General features: G+C 38.9%; 2 protein-coding genes across 21 annotated transcripts in view; one reads left to right on the top strand and one right to left on the bottom strand.

Annotated features, from left to right (window-relative positions):
* Positions 1–11,554, bottom strand: part of SENP7 (SUMO specific peptidase 7) — a 159,632-nt gene extending 148,078 nt beyond the window's left edge. For 15 of the 18 annotated variants that reach the window (XR_009335875.2, XM_067034733.1, XM_067034739.1 and 12 more), the window contains exon 1: positions 11,354–11,499. Coding sequence is in view for 12 of the 18 variants with exons in the window: in XM_059064659.2 (XP_058920642.1) it covers positions 11,354–11,393 (40 nt within the window). In the remaining 6 variants the exon portion in view is untranslated. Of the gene's footprint in view, positions 1–11,353 lie in introns of all 18 variants that reach the window. The other 3 variants (XM_067034743.1, XM_067034744.1, XM_059064663.2) reach the window with 3 other exon arrangements.
* Positions 10,869–23,170, top strand: LOC131757330 (putative protein ARB2BP). 3 transcript variants are annotated; one of them, XM_067034746.1, is made up of 3 exons: positions 10,869–11,007; positions 11,316–11,455; positions 21,683–23,164. In XM_067034746.1, exons 2-3 carry the CDS (start codon positions 11,324–11,326, stop codon positions 22,775–22,777), a joined length of 1,227 nt encoding a protein of 408 aa, XP_066890847.1. In that variant the 5' UTR covers positions 10,869–11,007; positions 11,316–11,323; the 3' UTR covers positions 22,778–23,164. The 3 variants fall into 3 exon arrangements, with proteins under 3 accessions (XP_066890847.1, XP_066890846.1, XP_066890848.1); XM_067034747.1 differs by lacking the exon at positions 10,869–11,007 and adding an exon at positions 12,333–12,447 and having other exon boundaries at positions 11,384–11,455; positions 21,683–23,170; XM_067034745.1 differs by having other exon boundaries at positions 10,869–11,455; positions 21,683–23,170.
* Positions 23,171–23,916: the final 746 nt, after the last annotated feature.

The following is a 23,916-nucleotide window of genomic DNA, read 5'->3' as shown; positions in this document are numbered from 1 at the left end:
GATAAATTCTTATAATGGGGGGTGGAGGGGCCACAGGGGAGAACAGAAGGTGAGGGCTACATATCTAAGCATTTGTGCAACAGAGAACAGCTTAAGTCTTTCCTCACCAACATTTTTCAGACTTCTATGGGATTTTCTTTTACGATTCTTTCATTCAGTCAGCAAATAATTACTGAATGTATATCATGTGTCTGGCACTGTGCTAGCCAGTGGGTATAGTGTAGTGAGCAAATTAAACACAGCCTAAGTCTTCCTGGAACTTACAATTCACTGAAATTTCTCACAAATTTCATAATAAAAATGAATGGTAGAGACCCACACAAATGTGATCACCTATTCATGACAAACACACCACTGCAATTCAGTGGAAAAGGGATGATCTTTTGCATGAGTAATGCTGACACAATTTGATAACCAAACAAGGTAAACAAATAAGTAATAAACATCACACTATATCAAAAACTATTTTTAAATTGATCATAGATTTAAATATCAAAGACAAATAAAGCTTCTAGAATAAAAATGAGGGGAATATCTTCATGACCTTGGGGTTGGCAAGGATCTCTCAAACAAGACTCAAGTAGTACTAACCCATAAAGGAAATGATTAATAAATTCAACTTCATTAAAATTAAAAACTTCTGCTCACCAAACCTCATCATTGAGTGAAAAGGCAAACCACAGACTGGAAGATTATTTATAACTCATGTATCTATGTACAGCATGGTGGCTATAGTTAATAATACTGTATAATACATATATCTGTCAAAGGACTCATAACCAGAACATATAAAGAACTCCTATAAAGCAAAGGCAAGACAATCCAATCTTCAAAATGGGAAAAAGCCTTGAATAGGTACTCCATAAAAAAGAATGTCCAGGGCTTCCCTGGTGGCACCGTGGTTGAGAGTCCGCCTGCCGATGCAGGGGGACACGGGTTCGTGCCCCGGTCCGGGAAGATCCCACATGCCACGGAGCAGCTGGGCCCATGAGCCATGGCCGCTGAGCCTGCACGTCCGGAGCCTGTGCTCCGCAACAGGAGAGGCCACAACAGTGAGAGGCCCACACACCGCAAAAAAAAAAGGAATATCAGTTGCTTAAATCACAGACAGACTCATTGAGTTAAAAATGCTTCTATCCTATTTTGCAGAATGTTTGCACATTTCTTTTAGTGACTGCTATTGTGACTTCCCAAAATTTTAGGGGTTTTATAACTGAGTTGCTCCATCTGATAAGAGGTTGGTATTGGAGCATTTTAATAAATAATGCATCGCTGCTTGTGACTGTCTGGTATAGCACAGTGCTCTAGAGTAAAAATATTAAAGTCTGACAACCCAAATTTATATCTTGGCTTACTAGCTGTGACTTCTCTGAGACTCAGTGTCTCATCTCTAAAAAGGGGAGAATATCCAGCTTTTCAATTGCCAAGATTAAAGTGACACAATCTAATCTCCCAAAAGAAATAAAAGCAAAAATAAACAAATGGGACCTAATCAAACGTAAAAGCTTTTGCAGAGCAAAGGAAACCATCAAATTGAAAAGACAATGGGAGAAAATATTTGCAAACGATGTGACTGACAAGAGCTTAATTTCCAAAATATACAAACAGCTCATACAACTCAGTATCAAAAAAACAAAACAGGGCTTTCCTGGTGGCGCAGTGGTTGAGAGTCCACCTGCCGATGGAGGGGACACGGATTCGTGCCCTGGTCCGGGAAGATCCCGCATGCCGCGGAGCGGCTGGGCCCGTGAGCCATGGCCGCTGAGCCTGCGCGTCCGGAGCCTGTGCTCCGCAACAGGAGAGGCCACAACGGTGAGAGGCCTGCGTACCGCAAAAATAAATAAATAAATAAATAAAACAAAACAACCCAATCAAAAAATGGGCAGAAGGGGCTTCCCTGGTGGCACAGTGGTTAAGAATCCACCTGCCAATGCAGGGGACACGGGGTCGAGCCCTGGTCCGGGAAGATCCCACATGCCACGGAGCAACTAAGCCCGTGCGCCACAACTACTGAGCCTGCACTCTAGAGCCCGCGTGCCACAACTACTGAAGCCCGCGCACCTAGAGCCCATGCTCCGCAACAAGAGAGGCCACCGCAATGAGAAGCCCGCACACCTCAATGAAGAGTAGCCCCCACTCGACGCAACTAGAGAAAGCCCGTGTGCAGCAACGAAGACCCAATGCAGCCAAAAATAAAATAAATTAAATTAAATTAAAATTTGTTTTTAAATGGGCAGAAGACCTAAGTAGACATTTCTCCAAAGAAGACATGCAGATGGCCAAAAGGCACATGAAAAGATGCTCAATGTTGGTAATTATTAGAGAAATGGAAATCAAAACCACAATGAGGTATCACCTCACACCAGAAAAGCCTACAAATAATAAATGCTGGAGAAGGTGTGGAGAAAAGGGAACCCTCCTACACTGTTGGTGGGAATGTAAGTTGGTACTGCCACTATGGAAAACAGTATGCTGGTTCCTTTAAAAACAAAAAATGGGGACTTCCCTGGTGGTCCAGTGGTAAAGAAGCCTCCTTCCAATGGAGGGGACATGGGTTTGATCCCTGGTTGGGGAATTAAGATCCCACATGCCACGGGGCCACATCTACTGAGCTCACATGCCTCAACGAGAGAGCCCACATGTCACAAACTACAGAGTCCACGCACTCTGGACCCCACACGCCACAATTACACAGCCCACATGCCCTGGAACCCGCACACCACAACTAGAGAGAAGAGAAGTCTGAGCACCACACAAAGACCCCACATGCTGCAACTAAGACCCAACACAGCCAAAATAAATAAATTAAATAAATAAATATTTTTAAAAATAATTTAAAAACAAAAAATAGAGGGGCTTCCCTGGTGGCGCAGTGGTTAAGAATCCACCTGCCAATGCAGGGGACATGGGTTCGAGCCCTGGTCCAGGAAGATCCCACATGCTGCAGAGCAACTAAGCCCATGCTCCACAGCTACTGAACCTGTGCTCTAGAGCCCACAAGCCACAACTACTGAAGCCCACGTGCCACATCTACTGAAGCCTGAGAGCCTAGAGCCCATGCTCTGCAACAAGAGAAGCCACTGCAATGAGAAGCCCACGCACTGCAACAAAGAGTAACCCCTGCTCGCAGCAACTAGAGAAAGCCCGCACACAGCAACAAAGACCCAATGCAGCCAAAAATAATAAAATAAATAAATTAAATTTAAAAACAAACAAACAAAAAATAGAGCTACCGTGATTCTGCAATCCCACTCCTGGGCACATATCCAGAAAAGACGAAAACTCTAATTCAAAAAGATACATGCGGGCTTCCCTGGTGGCGCAGCGGTTGAGAGTCCGCCTGCCGATGCAGGGGACACGGGTTCTTGCCCCCGTCCGGGAAGATCCCACATGCTGCGGAGCGGCTGGGCCCGTGAGCCGTGGCCGCTGCGCCTGCGCGTCCAGAGCCTGTGCTCTGCAACGGGAGAGGCCACAACAGTGAGAGGCCCGCATACCACAAAAAAAAAAAAAAAAAAGATACATGCACCCCAATGTTCATAGCAGCACTATTTATAATAGCCAAGACATGGAAGCAACCTAAGTGTCCATCAACAGATGACTGGATAAAGAAGATGCGGTGTGTGTACACACACACACACACACACACACACACACACACACACACACACACACATAGTGGAATATTACTCAGCCATAAAAAAATGAAATATTGCCATTTGCAGCAACATGAATGGACACAGAGAATATCACATTAAGTGAAATAAGTCAGAAAAAGGTAAATATTATACGATATCACTTGTACGCGGACTGCAAAAATTAATACAAATGAATCTAAATACAAAACAGAAACAGACTCACAGACAGAAAACAAACTTATGGTTACCAAAGGGGAAAGAGAGTGGGTGGAACGATAAATTACAAGCATGGGATTAACAGATACAAACTACTATACATAAAATAGATAAGCAACAAGGATTTACTGTATAAAACAGGGAATAATATTCAATATCTTGTAATACCTATAATGGAAAATAATCTGAAAAACATACATACAGCTGAATCACTTTGCTGTACACCTGAAACTAACACAATAAATCAACTATATTTGAAAATAAAGGCAGATCATCTATATTAAAGTATTTAGAGTATGTCTGGTAAATACTGCAAAATAAATAACTATTATAATTACAATATTTTATACGAAAATACCCCTCTTGGGCTTCCCTGGTGGCGCAGTGGTTGAGAGTCCGCCTGCCGATGCAGGGGACACGGGTTCGTGCCCCGGTCTGGGAAGATCCCACATGCCGCGGAGCGGCTGGGCCCGTGAGCCATGGCCACTGAGCCTGCGCATCCGGAGCCTATGCTCCATAATGGGAGAGACCACGACAGTGAGAGGCCCGCAAACCGCAAAAAAAAATAATAATAATAAAATAAAATACCCCTCTTTAAGAAACCTTAATGTACTTACATTAGCATACAGAAAAATCGCTCTAATTATTCCCATTATATATATATGTCAAATAATCAGAAAGCATAACTTTTTCTCAAGGAGCTTGTGGAACCATTCATTCATATATTACATAAACATTTATTTTAAATAACAGTAATTACCATTGCCAGGCACTATGCTAAGTACTTTACACAAATTATTTTATTTAATCTTACAAAAAAAAGTCTTTGAGCTCAATAATGGCATTATCTCTATTTTACAGATGAAGAATTTAAGTTTGAAAAATCCGAATAACTTGCCCAAGGTCACCATGTTAATCCATCACTGGTCTGATTCCAGAGGTGGAATTCTTAACCAAAACACTCTAGGTATGCTGGATGCTATGGGGATAGGAAATGAATAAGACAGTCCCTGTCACAGAGTTAACAGTGTAACAGCAGAGATTAAACAATTCAGCAAGCTAGAATATATGATGGAATCTGGTAAACATCACATAAGAGGCGCAAACACCCATGGAAATTCAAAAATAGGAATATTTTTTAAGTTTGAGTTAATTAGGAGATAGTTCTTGCAAAGACACAATTGAACTGGGCTTTGAAGTAAGTTTTAGATAATAAGTTTTAGATAGGGAGAAATGGGTGGAAGGACAGTGCAATGTTAAGTGCATCCAAGAAGTGAGTTATCAATATAGGTACATGTGCTGAAGCAGCTCACATTAGCCAGCCTCCTAAATTACTGAAGACTCACATTAGAGTTATACATCTGAGAGGCAGGTTTGAGACAGCACCATTACAGCAAAGTTCCAGTCTGAATCTTTAGAGCTACTCAGTCCTATATATAACCCACTCCCTGTGTTACCATATCCCCCCTCTAATCTACTTTCCAATCCTCTGCTTTCTATCACCGGGCTTGGGAATCACATTCACCACCCTAGATTGCAATCCCTACAGCTTATTACCTTGCTATTCTCTCATCTCTTAGGTAATGCCACTCTACCCTTTCCACTACATTCTTTTTTTTTTTAACTTGACCCTTGAGTACATGTCTTTTTAATATTCTGTTTTGTTTTTCTTTTTATTGAGGTATAGTTTTCATCTACACTCTTCTCTAGCTCTTCCCCAGCCCACCAAATTCCTTTCCAAAGTGAACACAATTTCCTTAAATTCTGAATCTTCTCCTTGAACATTTCCTCCACCTTAGTTTAACTGAATCCTTTTTATTACATAAATTATACATTATACATCTTTTTATTTACTACACTATTTAAGATTCTCTCAAGAAGATTCTTCTCCCACCTATAAAAACAGGGGAAGGGATTAACAACCTCCTTCCCCTGCCACCACTTCCAATTAATATTCATCCTTATTGCAATAATTCCTCCTTTAAAATTCCCATAGCTTGTATGTATTATTACCTCACCCATATTGTAATTGCCATGTACTGACCCAAGACTCTCTCCAACATTCCTAGAATATTCTGATACTTGATTCATAGTTTTCCTCTCTATCTTAAAACCTACCATCATACCGAAGCTCTAAAATTTTCATAAATCAAATCACTCAATACAATGGACTCATCTTAATTTACTCTAGTCCAACAAACTTCTTCATATCACATTCCCATTTCAACAACATGCATTCACAAATGGATTTAGTAGGGTTACACTTCTCAAGCTCACAAATGTGAACCTCTCATTCTACAACATACTGTCCCTTAACCCTTCCATTTCCTCACTCTCACTGATCCAATTTTTTACCCCCACATCGTATAATACCCTTTAACTCTAAGTAAAACTAAATTCTTTTATTCCCCCCAAATTCTTGCTCCTAGACTGATTAGCAATGCTAAAGAAAGTCATATAATTGTAGTAACCACAACTGGTACTATCTACAGACTTACACGTGTTTTAACAAATACTTTTTCAAAATTAGTTAATAGCTCTTTTATTCATCCCTAACTGACCTCCTACTCTATTTTGAGCTCCCAATACCACCTGAAAGTCCCTCTTTCTCAAAAGATGATCTTGCCTATTTCACTTAGAAGCCATGATTGCAATATCCTTAACTTCTCAAAATTTATCTATATCTTTATCCATCTTCCCACCCTTACACAAGTCTTATCTAACAAACTGTCCTGAGTCTATCCTCCCCCATTTCCTCTAAGACTTCACCCTATCAATTATCTCCTACCTGATATCGTTCTCTCTCCACTGAACCCTTTCCCATGCCATATAAACCTGATTTTTATAGTCTTTTTTAAATAATCCTTTCTACCTAATTTCATACTCAAGCTTGTTCCAAAATCTTTCCTTCACATCTCATCTTCTATTTCCTCACCACCACTCATTCATTTAGCCTCTTGAAATCTGGCTTTTGTCCCTACTACTCTACTAAAATCAGTGGTTAAAAAAAAAAAAAAAGTGACCTACTAATTGCCAAATCCAGCATCCTCATACTACTTTAACTCTCTGATTTACATTGCATTCACTCTCCCTTGCTTCCCAAACCTATCATAACGCCTTCTAATCTGCCTATCTGCTCACCAGTGTCTCTTCCTCCTTACTTTGAAATTAAATATATGTGATGCAAGACTCTTCTCACTCCATACTCTTTCTGTGGGTAGTTCTATCCATTCCAATGGCTTCAGCTAACATCACTGCAAATAAAGTAGTTTTACCATGATTAATTGTAGATTCTGGTTTTGAACTTCAATTATGGTTCATCAGACACTGCATAATATGCAGCCATCACCTGGACCTACTGAAAAAAGAAAGGTGTATCATCATGGAACACTAGATCCTCAAGCTGAAACTGGGGGAGGAGGGAAGACTTTCAAAATCAAGCAAGTTTGAAAAACACTGCATGTTCAGTCAATCTCTTGGAGAGGTGGAATGTATAGTAGCATAGCAAAAGCTCTGAAAAATCCTGCAGTAAATAAAATTTTCTTATAACTACAGTTGTCCCATTTATTTGTCCATGAAACCTTTTTTCCAAGTAAGGTTCACTAACATCCTACGACAGTTAAAAAGATTAAAATTATACGTTTTGTAATCAGAAAGACCAGATTTTGAATCCTGGCTCTGCTTCTTGTATTGCTAACAGTTGCTTACCCTCCCTAAATTCCAGGTTCCTCATCTGTATATCAGAAATAATAATAACCACCTCAGAGGTTTTCAAAAGAATTATAACGTCTGTAAAATTCTTAGCACGCTGTTTAGTACCTAAGTACTAAAAAAAATTATCTATCCTTAACTGCAAATGAGAATGAACACAGATCTCCAAGGTTGTTGCCTGAACAGTTGATAACTTGAAATTTACTTCAACTTCCCTATTTTAATTCAAAAATTCATTTGGAAGTTGTGATATGACTCTAATATATCTGTTATACTTTTGTTGTTGTTGTTAAACATTTCTAATGGTCATTCTCCCTTGAATGACCCATGCACTTTATTATTTCATTCAACTGTCACTAGACCTGTCTCTGGAGCCAATAATTTTTTAACTGTGTTCCCATCTAATTCACTGCTTTGATATGCTGGAAACTTGGAAATAAGATATTCATCTTTATTGGGGTAATAAATAACTTAAACACATAGATTCAATATAATAGGAAGAAAGCCTTCAGAAGCTTCTCATGAGTGAACTTTAGCATATAAACCATGTGATTTCTCCTCTCATGCTTAGAGGTGTTTTATGCTTGATTCCTGATTCATGGCCCCATTCCAGAAAAGTAGGGTAATCAGAGTTTTTGTGGTTTTTCTACTTACAGAATTTTTCTTTATTAACTCATTTAAAAACAATAAACACGGGCTTCCGTGGTGGCGCAGTGGTTGAGAGTCCACCTGCCGATGCAGGGGATACGGGTTCGTGCCCGGGTCCGGGAAGATCCCACATGCCGCGGAGCGGCTGGGCCCGTGAGCCATGGCCGCTGAGCCTGCGCGTCCGGAGCCTGTGCTCCGCAACGGGAGAGGCCACAACAGTGAGAGGCCCGCGTACCACAAACAAACAAAAAAACAAAAACAAACACAATGCATGTTAACATAACTAAAGTATTTTTTAAATAACTTTAGTTTCAAAACATTGAGAAGAATGGCATTATTTTACTTTTTGTAACTCTCTTTAACATCTGACTTAATAAAAGACAAATCATTTCCTCTATATGCTTCTGCATTCAATTTGTTGTGATACATGTCATGTAGCCTCTGGAAAACTGTCCTGTACACAGGTAGAAGATTAAGAGGGAAAGGAAAATAATGTCTTAAAATTATGAAAAATGGTGTAAGCTCACAGACCCAAAAGGGACTCAGGGAATCCAGAGGTTCCCAGACCATACCTTGAGAACTAGTGCCTAAAACAGACACAGCCATGCCAGAAGCCATCCAACTCCTACAGTTGTCAGTTATTTGAGTCCACAAATGCTTGTTTTCTTGTTTAGCTTAAACCAGCTGGAATTGGGTTTCTGCTACTTGCAACTAAAAGAGTTTTGAGCAATATACTATGTAACCCTTCATAGTTCGTCCTTGTTCAGGGGAAAGTTTAGGAAAACCTAGTGCAGTCTCACAGAGGAAACTTCAAACTTCATGTCTTGCTTTCTCTCTCTACTGCTATCAGCCTTCTTTATACTTCTTAGAATTCTTCCCCTTTTATTAATCAAAGTTTTACCTTTGGGTACTTATGAAATTCTCACGATGATAAATGTCACTTCCAGTCATTCAAGTTCCAGTTAGCAACCCTCCTAATGAAATAGCAACTGCATGCACATAAATGTCACACAAAATTCAGAATCCCTTTAAGCCAACTGATTGTTCTATTTCTGAGAATCTATGCGAGAAAATTAAATATACACTATTAAGAATCATTCTTAAAAATTAATGTTCATCTCTTAAAACCAGATGAATACTGGAGAACAGCTAGTTAATATTAGATCTGAGAATGGTTTTTACTATACATTAATAATTACTTTTCAGAAAGGACAGCTCCAAAAGGGAAGTCAGCAGAAAAAGAAATCCTCTCCAGAGGGATAGCTCACATAAATATCAACGTCTTTTAAGAATTAACAATTTTACTCTCAAATTTTACTTCCCACAACTACTTGCATCAAATTAACTGTAATAAATAGATAAATAAATCTAAGTGTAACCAGGTAAAGAGGATGGGATTTGCTGAAGGACAAGGTTAATATCTTGCCCTTACCTCCAAAACAATGTACTAAGCCAAGGAGAAATGCATTTATTGAAAAAAGGCTGTGCATGTTAAACTGAGGTATGCTTACCCCTAAAGTTCTGTGTGAGGAAGCACACAAATGACACCAGATAAGCATTGTGCATATTCCTTATGTGTCAATTTCACTTGAAGATTTTAGAGGAGAAAAAAGTATATTAAAACAAACATGAATCTATTGGAGGCATATACATACATATGTGTGTATATATGTATATATATAATACATACATATACTTTCAACAGCAAAGAATATCTCTAGAATACACACACACACAAACGGTAATACTGGTTGCTTATGAAGAGGAATTTCAGGTTTTCAGCTACTTCAGGCAATGTCCCAGAGATCCATGTTCACTCTCCTTTGCGGCCAAAAAAGTTTGAGGTACACTGCCACAAGGGCACTCCTAAATAAATTTAGAATTGTCTAAATAGACCGCATAAACTGTCTATGCAACAACAGACGGCAAAATAATAAATAAGAAAATTAGGGCTTCCCTGGTGGCGCAGTGGTTGAGAGTCCACCTGCCGATGCATGAGACGCGGGTTCGTGCCCTGGTCCGGGAAGATCCCACATGCCGCGAAGCGGCTGGGCCCGTGAGCCATGGCCGCTGAGCCTGCGCATCCGGAGCCTGTGCTCCGCAACGAGAGAGGCCACAACAGTGAGAAGCCCGTGAACCGCAAAAAAATAAATAAATAAAATAAGAAAATAAAAAAGAAAATTAAATGAAATAATTGATTCACTGAATGTTAGTGTACTAGAGTGTAAGTTTATTAAAGAGCCCTTGTTCCCTCCTCCTCTGGTAAGTCCACAGGACTTAACACAGAAACTGCGGTACCCTTAATGGATGAGATCTTCGACAAAAACTTGCAGACTGGGAGGGGCTCGACCTCGCGTCTTACAACTCCATTTTTGTGTTTCTAAGATGTAGTACCCAAAACTGAAGACAGTCATTTAAGCCGCAAAACAATTTCAAAAACAAAAACACGCTGAGAATAAAAACACAACAAAACATGGCTTCAAATCCTTTGTTCGACTTTTGAATCGCTTTTGGAAGAAAGGGGTGGCTAGAAAAAAAAAAAAAAGGTTATTAAGCGGGCCGGCTCATAAGACCAAGCAAGACACGATGTTTGCAGCACTTGGACGAGGAATGAAGTGTCAATTAACATGCCCCGCCTTTCCTTCTTTGCTGCTTTTACCTGCCAGGAGGTACAGGGGGGAGAAAGAGCCAAAGTCGAGAATCAAAGGAAGACAGGAAAGTAGGACCAAGGCGCTGAGAAGCTGGAAATGAAAATGGAACATTGGTGGGATTACGAGGAAGGCGTGGCAGGAGAGCGGTAAGCCAACCGGGAAGAGCCGCAGGCCGATGAGACCCAAGTAGGGTGCTAGCGGGAGAAGGACGAAAATGAAAAGGGGTGACGGGGTGAAGAGCGGCCGAGGCTTTGATGACAGCTCGGAGTGGGTCTTCGACTCGCAGGGGCCCGCGAGACCCGGGAACCTTCCATTGTGCGCGCCCCTCCACCCCACTCCACTCCCCACTCCCTTCACCTCCTCCCCTCCCCCGCGCCCGAGCCGGAGCCCGAGCCCTCACAGCTCCGGGCCGCAGCACCCGTTGTCGCCTGTTCCCCCCCTTTGCCCGAGGTAGGAGACAATATGCTCAGCCCTCCTCCGACCCTTTCTCACCGGATGAAGATCGCCGTCGCCCGGCCTTCCCCTTGTCCATCTTCTCCTCCTCCTGCTGGAATCGCAGTCGCTGTCACCTCAAGACCCCTCAGGCTGGGGAAGGTAGGGGGAGGGGAGAGGGAAAAAAAAAAAAAAAAGCCAGGAAAATGTGAACCGCGCTTGCGCAAGAGCGGTCGCCGGCCCTCAGACCGGAAATTAGCCACCCCTCCCACCTCCACCCGGAAATCACTTCCTGGGAGTAGTGTTCTCTGTGGGTTACCGCCGCAAGTGCTTATTAAGTGACGGTTTTTTCATCATCTCTGCCCCTGTTGGAAACTGAGACTGAGTGCTAGGTTTTAACCCGAGATCGTCAAGGCTTTGTTGACTTTGAAGATTAAGTTGACTAAAAACTAAACCGGGGAAACTTAAGGAATTCCTCCACTTCACTGAATCCCGCGAGGAGACCCCGGAAATATGAGAACAAAATAGTCCTTTTGTGCTACCACTTTCCTCATGGACTCTCCCATGTATTTGTCCTCAAGGCGCTTCCTCAGGCTCAGAAAAAAAGATTTTAAGACAACAAAAATCAATAGCCTAGCTGCTGGTTTAGCAGTTGGAGTTGAAATCAATTAGGTCAGCTGAGGAGAAAATGTCAGTAATATATAAAGGATCTCTTCAAAATTCAAACTCACCATTTCTAAGGGCCAGGAAAATGGATAAGCTGCACCTCAATTCTTTAAAACATAAAGTGCTGAGATGCTAGAAAGTGGGTGGGCGTAAACTAATTTGTGCCGCTAATTTTTATTACAGTACTTAAAGGAATAACCCTGACCTCGAACTCAACGACTAGTACTTGTAGACTGATTTTTTTTTAGTCCTTTCATAGGACCCATCAGTTTAGAAAACTGTCCTACTTTATTAGCCATAATGTACATATTTGAATACCTTTTTTTTTTACTGTGTAAGCTTTAATCACAATAAGTTTAACAAAATTCAGCAGAGCGCTCCAGAGGCAAGATGATACTGGAATGTTCCAACAGTTTAACATCCGCTCCTCCTCCCCCATTTTACCAAGGCCGGTAAAGGGACTCGTCCAGCTCATTACCAGAGCCCAGGTTCGTGCTTCTTGAGCCTTGCTTCGTAATTACAGTGTGGTCTGTGCGGAGCTAGAAGTAAGCCTCCAGGTGATGATGCCTATTGGGCCGGGGGCGGTCTTACAGGGCAGGATGGCTGAAAAGCAGAAATACTTCAGGACTTGATGAGAATGAAATTCACTACAAGGATTTCATTTAGAGGCTCTAGTTTATTTCTGTTTAACAAAAACACTGCCTACTGAAAAATATCTGAATTTTAAGTTTCCTCTTAAATCAACTCTTTTAATTGAATGATTTAACTCAAGAATCATACTGGCTCAATTCATCAGCCAATATTATAGGAAACTGCAAAAGATGGAAATAGAGCTAAGAGATGGAAACATAAAAAAGGAAATTGTAAGTAGGCCTAATACATTTCAGTCCAAAGTGACAGCTTCCTTAAGTTTTAAAGTTTAGCAGTAAGAAGTGAACCTGTGAGAAATGAAATTATAAGAAATAATTATATCATTCAGCTTGCAAATATGTCATTTAAACTTGTCATTGAACCAAATACAGCATTTCTGCTAATAAAGACTTAGTGGGTCAGTTTGTTTCTTTGAATTGGAGCTGGTTTTGAATAACATATTTGAAGATAAATGGCCTTTAAGCTCAAAATTTTTTAATTGCTTTTTATTTTCAAATTTGCTTTTTAAACCAGTTTTTTTATTGTTTTAGTTTTTACAATCTCTACTACATAGTTGACTGTATTGCAAACAACTATAGGACTAAAAAGTTCAGTTTTTTACTTTTGAGAGAGTCATTTAACATCCTTACTTTTCCTTTTATGAAAGACTAATTACACAATCTTTTCTTTTATAGTGTTTTATGATGTTCAGGAGAAAGCTTCCTTATTTTAAAATAAGGAAGAAAGACCAAAAAAAGTGAATGATTCTCTTCTCAGTATGTTTATAAATAAGGTCATTTCTTTTATGTATGTTTAGCTCACACTGTATAGAGCCTTTTAAATTAAGATTACTTGAGATTAGAAATTCATCAGCCCAGTATTTTATAGGGGAGAGGATGGACTGGTTTGATCTTAATGAGTTGGTTCTTTATTGAGTGTTAAAAGTGCATATAAAGTGTTTAAGTTAAGCATTCATTATATTTTTGTTTTGACTAACTATACTATTTAAAGCAGTGAGTATGGTTTTTTAATAGTTTCAAGATATAGTGGTAGTGTGAAATTTGATCACACTTTATTTTACCCCTTAATTAACAATTTCTTTGAGGAAAGCTTAACGAAATCTAAAAAGACCCTTCTCTTCACAGGTGAATTAACTTTAAGTACAATCTGAGTATAAACAGGTTTGGTTGGGCACTGGGTACATCTTGACTTCCTAAACTGTTTTAGAAATTAAAATCTGGAATTCCTTACCATGGGCTCCTGGAAAGCCTAGATTTTGCAGAGATATTTGGAGCACTGTGTCATGTTGCTGTTAGCCTCATTTTTGTTAGTAGTTGAATCTTATCCTTAAAATATTGAGATTCTTATGTGAATAATTTTCTTCTAGATATAAAAGAAGTAACACATGATTCATGAAAAATGACTATAGGTTTTTTTGTTTCAAGGATATCTTCCTTTTTAAGACAATGAGCAATTTTAACTGCCCTACGGTGTAATAGCCTATTCCTAGAAATTATGAAAACCTGCAGTAACTTGAGGTATTTAAGCAGGAGATGGGTAATCTCTTGTCCAGGAGGCTATAGGACAAACCTTTAATAACCTAAATTCCTTAAACTGTCATTTGGCTCTGGGGCTCAGCCCCAGGTATCCTGTACATACACCACTATCTTCTTTTCAGTTTTTATGTTAGATTAATATATTTTTTACAGAAAAAATTAAATTTGTTTTAATTAACTTCATGGTATACCTCTCTAATACTTTTTTCTGATTTTTTTGGCTGCATAGTCTTTGATTTGCTCTTCATTTTTTTTTAATTGTGGTACAGTTGATTTACAATGTTGTGTTAATTTCAGGTGTACAGCAGAGTGATTCAGTTATATATACATCTTTTTTTTTTTTAACTCACGCATTCAAATTTATTTTGCTCTTAATGAGTAATGTACAGGCGCAACAGTGTTGAGCTAAGGACTGAAACTAGTGGGGTTGACTCTCTGGACCTCACAGGAGTGAGGGAGCTCCTGGAAGGCAGGTACTGTGTGTGTCCCCAGGATTTGGGACAGAGCCTGGTGTCCCAGACCCAGCTGAAGATTGAAAACACAGTATACACCTAATTTTTTTTTCAGATTCTTTTCCCTTATAGGTTATTACAACATATTGAGTATAATTCCCTGGGCTATACAGTAGGTCTTTGTTGGTTATGTTTTATACATAGTAGTATATATGTTAATCCCAAACTCCTAATTTATCCCTCCCCCCAACACTAACTTCTTTAGAGTGTTCTGTCTTAAAATGTGATATTTATTTAGCATTTCTATGCCTTAATACATTTGGGTGATTTTAATAGAAAAATTTCATTTTATGTTACTATTTAGTAAAATTGAAGCTTTAGGTAGTCTCGTCTTCTTTATCCTTTATCTTTTGGTATCCACTTACCTCTGAATAATCCCAATCAGGAAGCATAGGATCTAGGATTGTGCAAAGTCAGTAAATCCAAAATCAAGCTGTCAGAATTTCAGTTTCCCAGGAAGGCATATCAAGTTTAAAAAAAAAAAAAAAAGAACAAAACTACTAAACTATAGGTTCTAGGGCTGTGTACATAGGAGATAAAACCATAAAGAAATAGAAAGCATTGATTTCTATAAAAGTCTGGAGTGCTTGCTCTTGGAGGGAGGGAGAGGGCACTTGAAGGCACTTTGGGGGGGCTCCCAAAGCTAACCTGGGATGGTTACAAGGGTGTCTTTATAATAGTTCACTAAATTAGTTTTCTAAGAAACTTTCCTAGGAGATTCTGTTACATACTCAAATTTGGGCAACCCAAGATTTCTAACATCTGATTTTTTTCTTTCCATCACTAATATCCTATTTTCTGTCTTTGCCTCAGGTGGCTTAAATTAATCTTCTTTAGTCTTTCCTGGGGAGAGGTAGGCAGGGGGAAGAGATTTAGTTTGCTCTTCTTTGAAGCTTTTACATATAAAATTTCATAAGCTCTATTATTTTGTACAATTTACTAAATGGAATTGTATACAGGCATAATTATTTTTCTGAAAAAAATGCCTCATAATTGCATTTATGTGTTGGGACAATATAGTGCTGCTTTTTACCAAAACAGTAATTTTTTTTTTTTTTTTCCGGTACGCGGGCCTCTCACTGTTGTGGCCTCTCCCATTGCAGAGCACAGGCTCCGGACGCGCAGGCTCAGCGGCCATGGCTCACGGGCCCAGCCGCTTCGCGGCATGTGGGATCTTCCCGGAAGATCGGGGCACGAACGCGTGTCCCCTGCATCGGCAGGCGGACTCTCAACCACTGCGCCACCAGGGAAGCCCCCAAAACAGTAATTTTTAAAAGACGTTTTCCAGGGTTTTTTTGTTTTGGTTTAGTTTGGCTTTCTAAATATATCTAAATATAAGTATCTTTAGATATTTTTTCATTTTCTTAGTGAAGTATCATTCATTTGTGTTTCTTAATGTCATAGGATATACAACAGGACCTCTTTCTTAAATACACCAAAGGACTGTAATTATTGTAATAGGGTATATTACTGTGATAGACCCTAACTTCTCAGGTTGTAAAATTATATTTTCATAAAAGCTTACTGATCACTTGTAAAGAATGTAAAATATTGTTAAATATAACCACTTTATGATCCTAGAGAAGGAGTTTGTTAAAACCAAAGTAAGCTAATTAAAATTACTTGCATCTGTGATTCTGTTGCCCCACCCACCCTCTTCTTTTCAAATTCATAGAGACAGGAAGTAGAAAGATTTGCCAGGGGCTGCTGCTAAGGGGAAATGAAAAATTATAGCTTACTGGGTACAGAGCTACAGTTTTTCAAGATGAAAAATGTTCGATGGATGGATGGTATTAATGGTTGCACACAATGTGGGTGTACTCAGTGCCACTGAACTGCCCACGTAAAAATGGTTAAAACTGTAAATTTTTTAATGTATTTTACCACAGTTAGTTAAATAATTTAAAATGATTATGTTTTGCTCTAGGCATGGCTATAATATCAGTGTCACCACCTAATCCAGGTTACTAAAAGGACCTAACTTGAAATTCTCATTAATGATTATATACTCCTTTCCCTTCTTAAAATTTCATTCAACATAAAATGAGTAGATTATTCGATATAGAAAACTAAGTGACTAACAAATCCCCTCACCAAATTTTTGGTGAATGAATGAAAAATACTGTGCATTTTTAAAAACACTGGTAAAAAATGAATCTTCTCTCAGGTTTGTAGAGCTGCCTGAGTTATTTTGGGCATGTCAGTTTACCTTTGAAAGCCTCACTTCTCTATAAAATAAACATATTAGCTAAGAATATCAATAAAATCCCTTGTAGCTCTGACAATGTTATTCTATTTATTTATTTATGGCTGAGTTGGGTCTTTATTGCTGCACGCGGGCTTTCTCTAGTTGCAGTGAGCGGGGGCTACTCTTCGTTGTAGGTGCGTGGGCTTCTCATTGCGGTGGCTTCTCTTGTTGCAGAGCACGGGCTCTAGGCACCCGAGCTTCAGGAGTTGTGGCTTGCAGGCTCTTGAGCATAGGCTGAGTAGTTGTGTCGCACGGGCTTAGTTGCTCCACGGCATATGGGATCTTCCCAAACCAGGGCTCGAACCTGTTATTGCAGGTTGAACCTGTTATCCCCTGCATTGGCAGGTGGATTCTTAACCACTGTGCCACCAGGGAAGTCCGACAATCTTATTCTTAAAGCTAAGTTATCTTATTCCAACCCACTCTTTAGAAAACTAAGTATATAAAACAGTTTCTCTCCTTTATTTTAACGGACCATCTTGATTTGCAAAAGAGAAAGTAAATATATATAGATGCATAGAATAGTCTCTAAGAATAATTCATAAATCAACATTTATTAACTTTAGAATTATGGAAGGAGCCTCTATAATTTTTCAAAAGCTTTGTGTGCATGTTTCTCCTGTGTATACAGCTAGAGGATTTTTCTCTTTACTTTCTTACGCCCTTAGCAAAAATCGTAAAATTCTAACAACAATGTTTAAGTGCCTACTATTCACCAGGTACTATTCCAAGAACTACTGAACAAAACAAAACAAAGTCTTTGTCTCTGCTGTCATGGAACTTTTTTTTTTCCCCCTTTGGCCGTGCTGCATGGCATGTGGGATCTTAGTTCCCAGACCAGGGATTGAACCCATGCCCCCTGAAGTGGAAGCACAGATTCTTAACCACTGGTTTACCAGGGAAGTCCCAAACTTATATTCTAATGGGAGGGAACAGACAGTAAGCAAGTATATGTCAGTTGGTAATAAGTGCAAAAAAAAGAAAAAGAAAAGAAAAGGAAGAAAACTGAGTGAACTGATGAGGATGATTATAATTTTTGTGACTTTCTGTTTGAATTTAAAAAAAAAAGAAAAGGAAGGAGGAGGAAGGGAGGGAAAAATGAAGCATCATAGATAGACAGGGAGTAAGGAAGGATTAGAGGGGATTGCCCTTTCAGATAGAATGCTCAGAGAAAGTTTCTCTGATCAGATAACAGATGGGCAGAAACTTGAAGGAAATAAAGCCCTATAGATATCTAGGGGAAGAGTGTCCCAATCTGTGGGCATAGCAAGGGGGATGCCCTTAAATAGGAGCTTGCTTTACAAGTTGGCGGCAGAGGCCAGGTGTGGCTAGAGTGAAATAAGCAAGAGAGTGGTGGGAAATGACACCTGAGAAAGAGCTAAGAGCCAGATGATGTAACTAGATGAGTAAGCAAGTGAGAGAAATGGGGGGAAATGACCTTGGAGAGCTAAGGGTCATGGGGGACCTTGTAGGCCATGGTAAGAATTTAGGCTTTTATTCTGAGTAAGAGGGGAGACAATGGAGCAATTTGAACAGGGGTGTGATATCCAATTTCAATGTTTTGAAAAGATCGTTCTAGCCTGCTATGTGTTAAACAGACTATCAGGAGATAAGAGTGTATGCAAAGAGATTAGATAGGAGGCTTAATAATGAAGGTTAGTGTTGATAGTGACTTGCACTAGGGCTAGGGCAGTAGAGGTGGAGAGGTAACAAGTGGTTAGATTCGAGATATATTTCAAATAAGGGAGCCTACAGATTTGCTGATTGATCAGATGTGGAGTGTGAAAGAGAGAAAGGAAGCCTGCAGCACAAGCAACTGAAAGAATGGAGTTATTTATAAGATGGGAAAGACTAGAGGGAGAGTAGATTGAAGGGAGTGCTTTGGACATGTTATGTTTGAAATGGCTACTTGACATCCAAGTAAATATATCAGGTAGACAGCTAGATATGAGAGTTACAAGTTTGAGTACATTAACCAAGCAAAATATGCTACAATAAATTCTAAAGAATTGTCTACCTTTTCATTCTACAGGATACTCTGCACCTTGCTCCTGTTCACCCCACCTATACCTGTCCTTTATATATGTGTGCCATTTGGGTTTTCCAGTTTGCAAACTCCCATTCTTTTCCCCTGAGAATTGTTTCTCAAACAACTAGGTACACAAGCACTTAAAGGTGAAAAAGAGTAACTGAATGCCGTATACTATGTGCTATTAGAAAATACTCATTTTATTTTACTCTCTGATTGAAGGAAAAGTTAGCTAACAAGGTTCTTTAGTTCGTTGGTTTAGTTTAGTTTAGTTGGTTTAGGTTTAGTTCATTGAGTTTTAAATATTCAGTATCTTTCTCTTTATTTCAGTAGAGGAAAAGGCAGTTTCCAGCACAGCACCTGAATAAACAAAGTATTTTTAGATCTAAGAGATTACTGCTTTTCTGGGCAAACCTCCTCATCCATGCCAAAGTATAAAATAGACCCTCCTTTTTGGAGAGCAATTTGGCAATATCTGGTAAAATGGAAGATGCTGATATGACCTAGAAATTCCACTTCTAGATATATTGCCTTAAGAAACTCTTGATATGTGCACAAAAATATAGCTATTAGAATGTTTGTTATAGCTTTGTTTATAATAGTGGAAAATTGGAGCATCCTAAATATTCTTCAACAGGAAAATGGTTAAACAAACCATGGCATATTCAAGCAATGGAACACTATAAACTGATAAAATGAATGACCTAGGACTATGTTTATTAATGTGGATAAAAATTACAGTGTTGAGTGAATAAGGAAGGCTGGACAAGACATATGTTTTTTTATTTCACACTTCTCAAAAAGGAAGATCATCCTATCTTTACAGAAACTTCCATATGTGAGACATTCCTTTAATGGTTTTTACCTATATTAGTTAATTTAATTCTCACAGCAGCCTTGTGAAATAAATGATGTTATCCTATTTTGCATTTATGCATTCAAAAAATATTTATATAATATTTGTCAGACACTGTTCCAAGTACTGCAGATACAGCAGTTAATTAAACAAAGTTCCTGTTCTCAAAGAGCTTTTATTCTAGTGAGGGGAGACAGATAATTTTTAAATATACAAACAATTATATATCAGGTGGTAATGTAGGCTATGAAGAAAAATAAAGCAGAGGAGCAGGATAGAGGGTGATAAGGATTGCTATTTTAGATAACATAAACTAAGACTCACAAGTTGAAGAAACTGAAACTCATAGAGGTTAAGAAACCTGCTGAAAGTCACTCAACGTAAAATTTGGAGCTAAGATTTAAACCTAAGTCAATCTAATTCCAGAGGCTCCTATCTGTCATTTACACTCTAGGAAAATATATTCATTACATAATAGCACCTGAGATCAGCAACACTGTAAGGAAAAAAGTTTTTAAAGAATAGAGAGCAGTGTAGATAGGTTGGATGCTTTGAACAACCAAACACCTTCATAAAGTATTAATTGGGAATCAGGGAATAAGATTCAGAAAGTGAGAAAAGAGTTAAGAAATCAAAGCAAGCAAGCACCATTTTTATTTTGCCTTAAGCCTTGATAGCAGCTTGAGTGGCACTGAAAATCATTCTGAGTGCTATTTATTGGAAGTAGGTTGTGGTTGCCAGTGTGAGTGTTAAGAAATTAAGGAGTGAGAGTATTAATGAATTTGTTAAGAACATGAATTGGAGTCAGGTAGCCTCGGTACCCAATCATTTATTTAACAGTTGTTGAGCACAAACCACTTAACTTTTTTGTTGTTTTTTGTTTGTTTGTTTGTTTGTTTGCCTCAGAATAGAGTCTATTTGAGATTTTTTTTTCCAGGACTTAACCTTTCAAAGTCTTGTCTTTTCCCTTTGGGCTATGTTGACAATAACTAAGTTCACTTCTCAGTCACTTTTTTTATTTTCAAATATCAGAATAACCATATCTTCTATTAGTAGGTAAATTGATAATCATCTACACTGCCTGGTTCACATTTCACTTCTACTGCCACATCCCCTCCATTTATTTAATAGCAAAAATGTCTGAATGCTTACTGTGGAGATAAAGAGCAACCAAATGAGAAAAGCAAAACCTGTTCATTCTGAGCTCACTATAGCAAGGTAGTCAGCCACCATCACTTGCATTTTGGCAGTGACTCAAAGGCAGGCAGAGGAGTGGGAAAGCTTTGTAGTGGAAAAAAAAAAAGGGAAGGCTGCTGGTATGTCCTGACTGGACACTGTTGGCATGAGGAAGCTGAATGCATGATAACTAAAAGGGAGGCATCCTGTGTGACTGTTTAGGGGTGCATATTTGGCTTTCTCTGGTGGTTCCTAAGTTGGTGGTTCCTAAGCGGGGATAAAAATTAGGGAAGCTCTAAGTTATTAATCAAGTCTTGGCCATTTTGGACCCATTGTAACAGAAATTATTGTTTGGCTTCTCAGATTGTCACTAGAGGTAGCAGTCTGACTTCCTGAGATTCTGACTTATAAGACTGGCTTCGTGGGCTGTTTATTGGATCAACAGATAAGGGATTGGCTTCCTGGGCAAGTTTCTGCAGGTTGTGGGTCAGAGTTCTGTTTTTATATACGGTCTGGCCATTGTCCCTTAGTGTATTCAGTTTCTCACTACTTTACATTGTTCACAATTATTTTGAGTTAAAAATCATAAAAACCATAATGTTAATGTCTTCTTAAAATGCTTAATTCAGTATGATTTCCCACAGGAAGACTTTAGCAAGATGAAATTTTTATTTTATTTTTTCTGGTACTGACATAATATTGCTTTTCACTTTCAGTGGTTACCAGTGACTCAGGAACTGAGCTTCCGAAAATTTATCGAACAATCTGATTTACTAGAGGAACTTAAATATGACTTCAATGAAAAAGCTGAATTGAGACACACTGAGACACATACGCCTTTTGTCTTTAACTATTATAAAAATGTCCTGGAGAGGAATAGCAAGCGCTACCAGGCCCTTGGCCTTTTGCTTGACCAATACATTTATGAACTTTTGGAAAAAGTGTGCAAATTACAAAAAGTATATATCCCACCAGAGGCTGATAAGGAACCAAGAAGCTTCTTTTTCATGAGTGAGAGAGCATTAACAAATCATCATTCTGCTCTTCTTGTCCTTCTTCAAGACCGTGGGGTCTTTAGAGCTGGTCAGTGGAGTCAGCAGGCAGTAATACATCATGGTCTCCAACATGGAAGTCAGATACCATGTATTCAAATGGCATTGCAGGCACATTATGATGTAATTGTGCTAAACCCCAATGACAATTTTGTGGACCTACAGACAGAAAAAGAGTGGAAAGGCCTTTTAACACAAAATGTTGAGTCCTCTTCCAGAAAAATGGTTCAGACTGAGAGCTTTTTATCTCTCCAGCAGTCTCTCCAATGTATTCCAAAAAGATGCAGCAACACTCCTGAAGAACACATGGCTTATATTTGGGATTACTTCATTTCAAAGGCTGAAGGCAAGGATGTTGCCTTCATTGTACATGGTTATGGAGGCTTGGTTTTTATGGACTTGCTTGTTCGTAGAAAGTGGGAAGTAATGAGCAAAGTATATGCTGTTGCACTTATTGACTCTGAACATCACGTAGGACACCAGCTGGGGAGTGACATCCAGTTATTAGCATGGATAAAGCACCACTGCCGTGAATGGGTGACAAGTCCAAAGCCTTTGGATAAACCTGCAGCTACTGTTTTGAAAAAGGAGTTTCCCATATTTTCTGCTGGTACAGAAAAATACAACTTAGCCCCTTCCTCTAGCCTTCAGTCAATTTTTAAATACTTTAGAAAAGCTTTGAAAGCCAAAGCAGCTATTAATTTCTCTCGAGTGCCCATAGTAACTAGAAGCTCCACAAAAAGAAAGCAAAGTGCTTAAGTTACTTTTTTACCATCTAAGACTGTTTTGTCCCACTGAAACTTTGCTAATGTAGATGCTAGAAGAAAAAGAATACTTCCAACTCATAGGCAGTATGTTCTGGCTTGAAATTTGATTTGTTAACTTTTTTAAAAAGTGAGTATGTTCTCTTCAGTAGCCTATTGATGAACCCAGAAGTCAGTCAGTACTATCATTAATATTTTACAGTATTAGTCAAATTAAGAGTAGTCTAATTAGAGGCTCTTCTTTTGAAAAGATTTCTCAGTTTCATAGAATGACACCAAAACTGTAGTTGATAGAAATTAAAGACTAAGTCAATCTTTGACTTCTGCATTATTAATGCTATATTTAAAATATAAGTGAACATAAAAATTAAACGTCATAAGCAACTCCATTCTTTGTATGTTTGTGAGTTTTTTGTTTAACTTTGTTGATCTCGTGTGTGTGTTTACTCACACCTTCAGCTAATATTTGAGTGTCTACTATGTACTAGTCAATACTAGTATTGGGCACACTGGCAAACAAGGCCAATGTTGCCTTTAACCTTATTTGGAGTTCACAATGAACAACAAATTGCAAGTGTGAAGAGTGTTAAGAAATAAAGGGTGTCATGGAACATCTAGCATGAGAGCTAATAAATAATAGCCTTGGGGTTCAGGGAATACTCCCTGAGAAAATGATGCCTAGTTTGAAGAACAATAGTAGTTATCTGGAAAAACGAAATCATAGGCAAAGGAATCACATGTGCAAAAGTCCTGAAGCAGGAGAAAGAAGTCCGGTTCAGCAGGAACTAAAAGATTATGGGGGAGTAGTGTTAAAGAAAAAATTATTCATGACATGCATTAAAGACAGTACGGAAGATTTATTCAAAAGGGGTTGCTGCAATGCGGGTTTTGTAGTAGGGGAGAGAGATTGGGCTCAACTCCAAACAACAAGGACAAGGGTGGGGAGGGGCGGTTATAGCCAAGTAGCAGGGTGAGGGTCAGTGAATGGAAAACTACTAAGTAAAAACATTAGGGATAATAGATATTCTTGCTAGACTGACTCAACAGGATTCTTACTGAAGGCAGGCCAGGGGGGTAAGATATTGACCGTGGAGGATGAGGAATTGTATCAGATATAACAGAGGATGTTCAGAT

This window comes from Kogia breviceps, chromosome 5 (assembly GCF_026419965.1).
Source record: "Kogia breviceps isolate mKogBre1 chromosome 5, mKogBre1 haplotype 1, whole genome shotgun sequence".
NCBI lineage: Eukaryota > Metazoa > Chordata > Mammalia > Artiodactyla > Physeteridae > Kogia > Kogia breviceps.
Note: the sequence above shows the minus strand (reverse complement) of the source record. Positions and strands in the feature narration are given on the sequence as shown.